Source organism: Pyxicephalus adspersus, chromosome 3 (genome assembly GCF_032062135.1).
Source record: "Pyxicephalus adspersus chromosome 3, UCB_Pads_2.0, whole genome shotgun sequence".
NCBI lineage: Eukaryota > Metazoa > Chordata > Amphibia > Anura > Pyxicephalidae > Pyxicephalus > Pyxicephalus adspersus.
In genome coordinates, this window is record NC_092860.1 from 10,223,898 (window position 1) to 10,234,198 (window position 10,301).

A 10,301-nucleotide genomic window follows, 5' to 3' on the forward strand; every position below is an offset into this window, starting at 1 on the left:
GGGCGGGGACGCAGACCATGTCTCCTGTATGGATCCCAGGCTCAGGGCGGAGGGCCAGTTTTGCCTGAGTGGGCACGTTCTGTCATTATGACGTCACTATGGGGTAAGTTTCTTCCCCTTTGAGTAACACGTCTCCCCCGTGCATGCGCGCGGTACAGGGCCTGTAAGTTTAGTAGTCCGTAATTCCGAACACTGGTCTGGATTGCCTGTGGAAACAGCCTTGTGACCTGGGTTACCTGTTTATGATTTTTCTTTATCTGGGGTAACTGTGGGTGGCAGTGTTGTGATCTGGGGTTGCTTCAGCATCAGCCCAAAAAATTAAGTCAGCTGACTCCCTGAACATACGGAATGATCAGGTTTTTCCATCAATGGATTTTCTCTTGCCCAAAGACCGGGTATATTCCAAGATGACAATGCCAGGATTCACTGGGCTCAAATTATAAAGTGGTTCAGGGGGCATTTTTACCCATGGATCGGCCACTACCTGAACCAGACCTGAACCCCATTGAAAATCTGTGGGAATGGCTGGGGAGAACTTGACACAACTCCGACTAAATGTTGTGACATTGTATCAGATTATCAAAAACAATACCACCTTAAACGTGTGCCCAGATCAAAGCTAAAGGTGGCCCAATGAAATATTACCATGTGACTTTTTTTTTGGCTAGGCAGCATACACAGACATATAATAAATATGTTACAGATAATCAGTGCAAAGCAATGACATGAGCTATCGCATTTCAGAGCAAACAATAACGCATTGTAATGATGGCACATCACTTTCTTTCCAGAACATTTCCTATAGGATTTTAAAGCAGTCTCCTCCCAACCTAATGACCACCAATAAGCCTGAATTGCTACAGGGCAGCCAATCATAATGCAAGAAAGGGACATTGATAAAGTAGCACAAAATATAAATGTATAAAATTATTTTCCCCAGAACATGAGATGGGAGGATTCTGGATCATTTAAATGGATTACCACTCGCGGCCGTGCAGTGGATGATTCCCACACATGAGGAAGGGTTATTATTTATAATGGAATGGTTTCAGGGTTCAAGCGTGAATCAGATAGACTATAAAGGAATAATAAACTATAAAGCAATGAGAATCTCTTTGAAACTAAGTGGGATACAGAGTACAGGAGGAGTCCGCAGCAAGCCCTGATCGGACCTCACAGCTGGGGTGGCCATTCGGTGTGTCTGAGCACCTGATAGAGTAATGGGGTGACCATCTAGTGTACCCGGGCATCTGACAGAGTGACCGGGGTGACCCATCTGGTGTACCCGGGCATCTCAGACAGAGCAATGGGGTGGCTGTCCGGGCACCTCTGATTGAAGAGGGCATCAAGCAGACAACCTACCCACCTGTAAATGGCCACCCCAGGGTGTGCAGACCGAAGGAGGAGACATTTATGTATTGAAAGATAAGGAGCAGCGGGAGTATACAGGAAATCCACTTGCCTGATGTTTGATGGCTTTGGGTGACTCCGTCTGTCGCAGTAAACAAATGAACAGGTTAGTAGGGTGCAGTTAATATCACAAATTAGTCACAAACATTACAAACCCAACATGCTAATTAATAAAAAATAAAAAGAGCTGTCCCCAGTAAGAATATGCAAAAATCACAACATTAACATAGCCAAGCAGCTTTATTAAACTTTGCTCTCGTTAGAACTCCTTACAAGCTTGGTCTGGCAGGTGAGATCACATGAAGTCTGATAAATGCGGTAACCGTCTGACCTGATGCCTTACAGCTACAGATTGTGCATAACTATATTATGAAAAAAGCTCCAAAGTTGCTGTCACTCTGCAAATATTGTAGCTACAGCTTTATGATACTGGTATGCACATGTTCGAATTATGGGGCTGATCATCTTCTTTATGTTTTGGATAGAAGGATACTATCCTTCTTTAATGTTATGCACACTCACAAGCTGGTACACTTTGTGTTTTTGCATAAGCCCATGTGACTGGATCTCTGGTGGTGAAGAATACACAACAGTGCATAGAAAGTTTCCAATCTTCCTTCTTAGAGGTATTGTAGTTGAACAGTCTGCCCAAAGACCTGGTAATGAATTAGACAGGTCCTCTTTAGGAGGAATCTGTCTTTAGATTTGGAAGATTTTACCCCTTGGCAGGGTTATCCCTGCACAGCATGGCCTGTGAGCTGCATATACAATCTCCAGGTTCCTCTGCACGGATTTAAAAATTGGGCAGAGCTTGCCTTCAACGCTCTCATAGAGAACAAGAGAGAGCCCAAGGCAGGCCCGCCCACTCGGCAGCAAACTACAGAATCATTGGCCGAACATAGAGCAGCAGGGGCTTTGAATGGGCATAGGTAAATGGTCTGGATATCGGTAAGTCAGGCTTCCTCCATCATCAACTCACCGGAATAGTGTGATCCTTCTTCCCCTTGTGTGATGAGGCGACGTGAGCCAGATACTGGATAACCTTCTTGGTATTCTCCGTCTTCCCTGCACCGGATTCACCTCTGAGATAGAAGGAAAAAAAAGGATCATAGGGTGCTCCATGACAGTCAGAGTCCTGTGCTATTCAAGCCTCACCTCCGCCTAATTTGAATGTCACATGGGCAACATTAGGAAGCTGGGTTAGGGGGGATTAGGTTGTAACCAGCACTGAGATCTGATGGGGAGGTAATGGAAGGTACCAAAAACTATATACTGGGGAACCAGCTCATAGATACAGGTAGTCCCCAAGTTAAGGACACACGACATTGGAACGACTCCCAGATACCAACAGGCTTCCCTGCTTGTTTGTGTGCAGGACAGAGGCTTGATGGGGGGAGGGGGCAGTTCACATGACTTGCAGAAGAATTCCTTTGCTAAACACAGCTGAGACTGAGCTGATCTGTAACATCTAGTAACTCTTTAATGACCAAGACAAACTCCGCAGTTTTTTCTTTTTGCACATCAAAGCACAGCTTGCCCCAGAAGGTAATGAATGTCTGGGCTCTTTTTTTGCTTTGTTTGTGATTAACTCACAGTGAAGATATTATACAGTAACTGATACCACGCTGCCTAATAATATGTTGAGACAGACATCTGTCCTAATTGCATTTATTAAAATAATGTGCCTGTTCAGACTTACATACAAATTCAACTTAAGAACAAACCTATAGTCCTTATCGCGTATGTAACCCGGGGTACATGAAATGGGTGATCCCATCTTGTGTTTTTTGGCACCTTCTCACTGCTTATGACACCTAAGTCACGAAACATAACCTCCTAGCACTGAAATAAAGTGATCAGTTTATGTTATCCCAAAAGTAACAAGAACGTTAAGGATGAAAAAAATTGGCCCTTTCATTCTATATTTATGGCGGGCTTCCTGTATGATGCCAAGAGGCTGGAATGGCAGGTATGTCTGCGGTTAATTGAAGAAAATCCCAGCCGTCTATCTTCCCTGGACGTGGATCTCTACGCCAGGAGAAACGTCCCTTTATGGCCCATCTGCCAGGAAGGCTATAAGGTATTAAAAAGCCAAAACCTGCAAGCGCAACTGGTCTGCCCATCAATCAAACCAAGAGAGGAGGAGAGGGGGATAGAGCTCTGGCCTGCCAAAAACAGAGATCTGCGTCTGTGCATGAAAAAAATTTATGTTCACCCCATGTGTGCAATAAAGGGATTTTTAAGGAGAGAGATCGCTGCTTCTGGAATGTGGATTTAAATAATCAAAAAAAAAAAAAAAGTTTTAAAAGCTTTTCGGGATTGAGAGCCAACCTTAGGACTGAATTTATAGACCTGTGAGCCTTACTGGTGCAACTGCAATTCCAGATTTTAGTAAACCCTTAAAGGTTGTGCCAGGGCCACAATATTTAAATATTCCATTTAAAGGAATGATCATCCATATTCACAGCTTCATTGAGAATTAATCAAGAGCAACCAGCACACAATTGTATGATCGAGTGATATTTATTCTTTATGCACTCAGTGCTGGTCTTTTTCACTATCTCGGACCGAACACTAGAGGGCAGCAGAGTGTCTGCAATGTCAGCTCCCTGCCTATAAGAAAACTACATGTCCCATGATTCTTTGCATTGTGTATCATAATTGGGTGTGGCTACAATTGTAGTTTCAGTTCTCTACAGTACAATGGGGTGGCTACAAATGATGACAATAGCGCATGAATTGTAGCCACGGGGATAAGGGATATCCAGCTCTCTGCATAAGTTAAAAGAGATTTGTAAGAATGGGGCGATCAATATAGGGGGGCATTTTAATGGCTCAGGATATTGCTGACCTCCAGCTCTATAATTAGGGCTCCTAATGTGAATCTTTCGATAAGTTTATGCTGAGCAGTTGACTGTTCAAAAATCAGGCTTTAAGTGGGTGTGGCTTGTTCAGGATAGGTATGAGTGGGCGGTGCTTTGCTGGGACAGCTCAGATAAGTATCCCTATTGTTACTCCCTTCTCTTCCCAAGGGTCCAGATGTCCATCTGCGGCCACTCTTGTCTCTGGCTGACAGCCGCAGAACCGGCAGGAAGTGCAGCTCACACGACACGTGTGGAAAGCTGCAGCCACCCCAATGAGCTGCAACTTTATTAAATATTTTGCCTGCACAACCCCAGCAAAGTCTCTGTTTAGGCAACTGTGAACATTACATCAGTCTGGAATGTGAATGAAGGATGGCTGCCCACCTTGGGGGGATTTATGGGGCAGACAGATGCTGGGCACATGACTCCCCCCTCCCCTATATTCCCCCCTGAGCTGGTGAGAGATGTAGATGAGCTGTCAGCTGGCTCCAGCCAGGTGCAGAGACACAGCTGCATGCACAGATTTAAAGGGGGATTCTGGTCTAAAAATGGAGCTTCATTTTCTAGTGACTGAGCAAGGTTTTACTGATGGGGTCACCACCACAAAGTTTTATAGGCTGACTCATAATTCTGCTCCAACAGGGAGAAAATACAGCCAAATAACAGCACTCATAGACACAACTGTGTATCCCTTTTGCAGATCCTACCTCACTTCCTTTCTGGTAAAAATGTTGTCACCACAGCAGGAAGCGAGGGTAAATCTTTCTAATGGGGCCTCATATAGCTTCTTCCCATCCCAAAATAATTCTTATTTTCTGGAATGAATTTGGGGAAGAAAAATTCTAAATCTACACACAGAGCCATGATGGTGCAATTAAATTTTCATTACTTTTACCCCCTCCTATTGTGTGTTAATTCCCCCACCTCCTAGATTGTAAGCTCTTCGGGGCAGGATCCTCTCCTCCTCCTGTGTCTGTATCAGTCTGTCATTTGCAACCCCTATTTAATGTACAGCACTGCATAATATATTGGCGCTATATAAATCCTGTACAATAATAATAATAATAATAATAATAATTACTTACGTGCAAAGAATTGATTGATCCTCACGATCTGAAAAGAAACAAAAAAAAAAAAAAATCTGTATTAACCTGGGCAGTGGCAAGTCTCCATCAAACATCTATAAAACATTTCATTTTCATTTCGCTGAGAACGATTTCAAAGTACAGCTTAGGAAGACAATTAATTAACAAGGTGCCACCATATAATATGGCGCTGTAGAACTTGAAGTCACCAACAAAGGCCCACTGACACTTCCATAATGGTGATTTTCACGGAGGTGACAAACAAGTGTGAAAGACACGAACAGGGAGGACTACATTCACTTCATGAGTTTCCTTATTTACATGGAAATCATATGCAAAGACCCCTTGATGTTTGGCCCTAGTCCAAGGAGCTTGCAATCTAATGTGCCATCAAATATGGTGACCAGTCAGTGGATGGGAGAAATAAATGATCATAAGCATTTGTATCGGATGATGCAAATCTAATATCTGTATGTAGCATAAGACCTGTTGCAGGGTGACAAAATGGCTGTGCAGTTTCACTGTAGAAAGAACACGTTGTCACTTTGCTACAGGAAGTGGAAGTAACTTATCTACAGGTAAGAAAAATCTTACAGAACAGCAATCTTTATATTTGGGATTTCTAGATAAAACCAAATCGAAAACCATCTGCCTTTAGTTTGCTGGATTCTCATTGGTCCTTATTTGAAGACCGGCAATCAGCACTCAGCAACAACCAATCACATTTCTCAGTTTGCAATCATTTGCCGGGGGTCTTGCATAAAGGTGTCACAAAAATGTGCAAGATCTCTCTTCAAAGGGACTGCGGCCAGAAGCTTCCCGCACCTCATTAAAAGCGACAGGAAGCCAACACACCAAGGGGGTCAGCCAGGCAAAGAGCTGAAGATGTGCAGCCGATGAGACATCAGACATTCTTGAGGGGCTTAAAGGAGCAGATGAATGTGGAGGGGGGTGTAATATTGGGGGGGGGGGGGGGGCTTCACATGTGATGGACTGAACCCCACCCTGTAGGTGTCTGAGATCCAATATGGGCCAAGTTGTCAATGGAAGGCAATTTGAGCCTTCACAAAGTCAACAAATATCAGGGGGTGCAGGGAGCTGTGCATTCGGTGCTCCCACCTTATATTTGCCCAGGGGATTGTACAATCAGATTGCAATGGGTGTTTTTGTATGTTGCACATTACGAAAAAGTCTGAGCACCGTCGGCTGCATTCATTTCTGCCTTTCGAATTGCAGCTTGTAGCGTGAGCAATGCGGAGCCGCATATAGATTTCCGGCGACTACAAACCGCCTGCCGCGCCGCTAACGACACCATTAAGATGACGGATGACCGACGTCCTGGATGTGATCCTCCAGACACCTGAAATTGTACACTGCGCCTCCTCATCCCTCCATCAATCTCCATCGCCTGCGTGATGTCACCATTACCATGTGAAGGGGGTGAGAGGGGCCCGAGCTCCCAGACACTTTATTATAAGCAACCTGCCAAGGATAACAAACAGACGATAATTTATCTTTCTGAAATTCCAGTCATTGAAAATCCCCTAGTAAAAATAAATCAGTTGGGGCTGCCAATGGGTACGTAACTCCCAAAGCCAGGAATCACCCAGAAGGCACCAGCGGACGTTTCTGAGCGGTTGAGCACTTTTTCCTTATTTGCCATGCGAGTTTCAGAGTCCAGAAATAAAAATGATGCCTTAAAGCACGACCCAACCCATATATTTGGTTTTGGATCACTTCGGGTCTGAGCAGGAAGTGAAGGGAGATCCTGCGTCACTATTGGTCAGGGAATTCAGCAATAGGAATGGGGGGATAGGAGGCTTTGAGCTCAGAATCCAGAATAGTTGGGGTACTTATATAGAAAAATTCCTGAACTTTGTCGGGCAGTCCTTGTCCATGCTGTCTGAAAATGGCTAAGGATGGCAGGAGCCCCTCATATTGGGCACAGCAGGGGTAAAGACCCAAGAACTGAGCATTGGGATGGTTAGGACCCCTCATAATGGGATACAGTATGTATGTAGTCACTGAAGGAACAACTGCACCACTCACACCCCCCCAAGCGCCTTCTCACATTTCTGTGTATTGCTCTAGCACAGGTGCTCTTTACGCTCTGATGATGGGGCATATTACAGGAAGGGGAAGGGGGGTAGTCGTGCAGCTTGTATAATTTCACAGACGTGTGTGATGCGCATCTGCAGTTTGCTCTTCTGAAGGAACGACATTAACAGCTGTGCGGTTTCGGCATGCCTGAGCGGTGAGGCTGAGAGATTGCGCAGCTGTTGCTGTGACAGCGCCACGGAGATCTGTGAATCTCAGCCTTTGTGTTGTGGCCCCCTCTACATAGCTGATAAGTCGAATTCTCAGTCATGTCCGTCCCTCACAGATGTCGCATTCGCATTCACCGGTGACACAGGAACATACAGCTGCAAAGTTTAAAGAAGAACTCCAACAATGAACTATTAATTGACCTGCAATGGCACATCCTTTACCATATTATGCTTCCTAAAATGGGATGGGGGGGGGTTGATTAAGATGTTGGGAAGTGAGCTCTATACCAAGCAGCTGAGGACCTCAGACATCTAAAGGCTGGCCCTACAAAACACCCTCTACGTTCCTAGGGTGACATAACCCGCTCATCCTCCTTCTAAATTTGGGGGAAGGATGGAAAATCATATCAGGTGTAATGGCAGTTGCAGAAATTCCTTTACTTTCTGCCTTGTAAAGTTGTCACCAGCACAGGAAGTGAGGGGAAACATCTGGATTGAAGCCCTGGATGGATTCAGGTTATCCAAAAAGAAAGCTGAATAACCCTTTATTAATGCCTGTGGTTATGTTACAGCCCCCCTTCTGCTTGCTAGAGTTTTTACACTTTTTACAAGAGGGTTGGATTGTAAGCTCTTCTGGGCAGGGTTCTCTGCTCCTCCTGTGTCATTGTTTAAATCTGTCTGTCATTTGCAATCCCTATTTAATGTACATTGCTGGGTAACATGTTGGCGCTATATAAATACTGTTTAGTAATATAGGTGCAAGGTCAATTGCAAAGCTACATACACACAGATAATTGTCTGCTCGCCTCAAGCATGTCAAGTCTGCCATTTACAGTGCTCCTCCATTGTTCATCAATCTGCCCTGGAGGATTGATGAAGGACCAATCAGAAATGACCAACGTGCACGCCTATGAAGGAAAGCACAGCGGGGCTCACTTGTGCTCCCCCTCCCCCTTAAGAAAAAAAACCAAACACAACCAAAAACCTGACACTGTGAGTAAAGCGCCCCATTCATCGGTCACTGGAAACAACCACGAAAGATCATTTCAGCGACAATTATCCAACATCTGTACGGGGATTATGTATTGTAACACATCTCTCATTTGTTATTTTTTATTTATATAATTACACAAATTAGTGTAACACGTAATCAAAAAAACTTTGATTTATATATTATTTTATGTCATAATTATAGCATCGTGTACCAATCACTGTGAGTTATATCTACACTGACCCCTTTTATAACCAACACCAGTCAAACCCAAAATAAGAATCACAAGAAAAGAAAAAAGAAAGAGCAGAGCAGGGATCAGTCTATTACAGGAAGCTGCTGCTGCTGCACAAGAGGGAGGGGGGGGGGGGGTATCCTTTGCAACAATGTTGCAATTTCTTGACATTTCCAGGGGGAAAAAATAAAATTTTGCTTCTCTTTGGGGAAGCAATGGAACCATTATTGTTGTATCTGTAGATGAAAATTGGCTCTGATCCATCAAGGTGTCGGAGGTGAAGTTGTTAAAAACACTTCAGCCAATAGAGAGGTCAGAATTTCTAGAATATTCAGACGATGAGAGATTTGAATTTCATTTTTAAACCAACAAACACGCACACAGCGTCTGCCCCCCACCCCAGTCCCAAACATCAGAGGATGACCCCCCTGAAATGTATACATGATGTACAGAAGCCACAGACTTCCCATCGCCACCTCCATGTTTAGAACATCTGCTATCAGCTAACAGACACGAGACAGTTTGGGGAGGCCGCTTGCAATCCCAACGGCGGAATCCCATCGCTCAAGGCGAACAAGGAGACGCGTTCCCAGGACCAGCCGGGAGCATCTGTCGCAGCTGAGCCACCCGCGTGTTCACCAGGCTGACACTTCCTGCCGACACATCGACCTGCAGATGGACGACATGCCACCCGCTATGTGCGAAGAGAGAGGCCGCACCATATGCCGCAGGACAGATTGACCGGGAACAAAGCTTTCGTGAAAAAAAATATGAGCACGCGGACCAATTTTCAATTAGCTTAATTGGCTAGTCTATATAAACCGTGCCGGGTTCAATCACTGCCAGGAATTTAGATCAAAGCTCCAGGCGAGCCGCTAAACACGCCAGGGACATGCAAGGATTTATATGTCCATGCAGTCTTGATTTATCAGGATTGGAGAGCAGATTTTGCCCTGCTGCAGGTCTTATTCCTCCCCCAGCCTGTGACTGGACTGTGAAAGGAGAAGCAGCAGACTGATGAGCTCATCTCTTTGCCACTCCATTATGCGTATTTCTGCTCCAAGTTGCAGGGGACTAGTAGTGGGATTGTCAGAATGCTCTGTGAATGATAACCTGGGGTGTACATGTAGAAGGGAGGTGAAGGGCAGGCCCTGAAAAGCAGAATTCTGCCCCTACAAAAGACTAAGGTTGGGCTTTTAAAATCTCTTCCTCAATAGGCTAAGTTTGTTTGTACCAGATGCCTTTAAAAGCCCAGATATTACCATATAAAAATAGCTACCGTGTTTCCCCGAAAATAAGACCTACCCCGAAAGTAAGACCCAGCACTATTTTCTAAACCTGCCCTAATATAAGACCTACCCCGAAAATAAGACCTAGTGTAAATCTGTCCAGTTCAGAAAAAAAACCCACCCAAAACTGTAATTCAGCCTAAAAAATCTAAAGCTTAAT

The 10,301-nt window shown here is 44.6% G+C and overlaps 1 protein-coding gene across 3 annotated transcripts in view; it reads right to left on the minus strand.

The window, feature by feature from the left end:
* Positions 1–10,301, minus strand: part of MYH10 (myosin heavy chain 10) — an 82,528-nt gene that overhangs the window by 33,503 nt on the left and 38,724 nt on the right. For 2 of the 3 annotated variants that reach the window (XM_072403544.1, XM_072403543.1), the window contains exons 4-6: positions 5,360–5,387; positions 2,390–2,492; positions 1,463–1,492 (exon numbers count right to left, since the gene is read on the minus strand). In XM_072403544.1, the coding sequence (XP_072259645.1) occupies positions 1,463–1,492; positions 2,390–2,492; positions 5,360–5,387 (161 nt within the window). The remainder of the gene's footprint in view (positions 1–1,462; positions 1,493–2,389; positions 2,493–5,359; positions 5,388–10,301) is intronic. The other variant, XM_072403545.1, reaches the window with a different exon arrangement.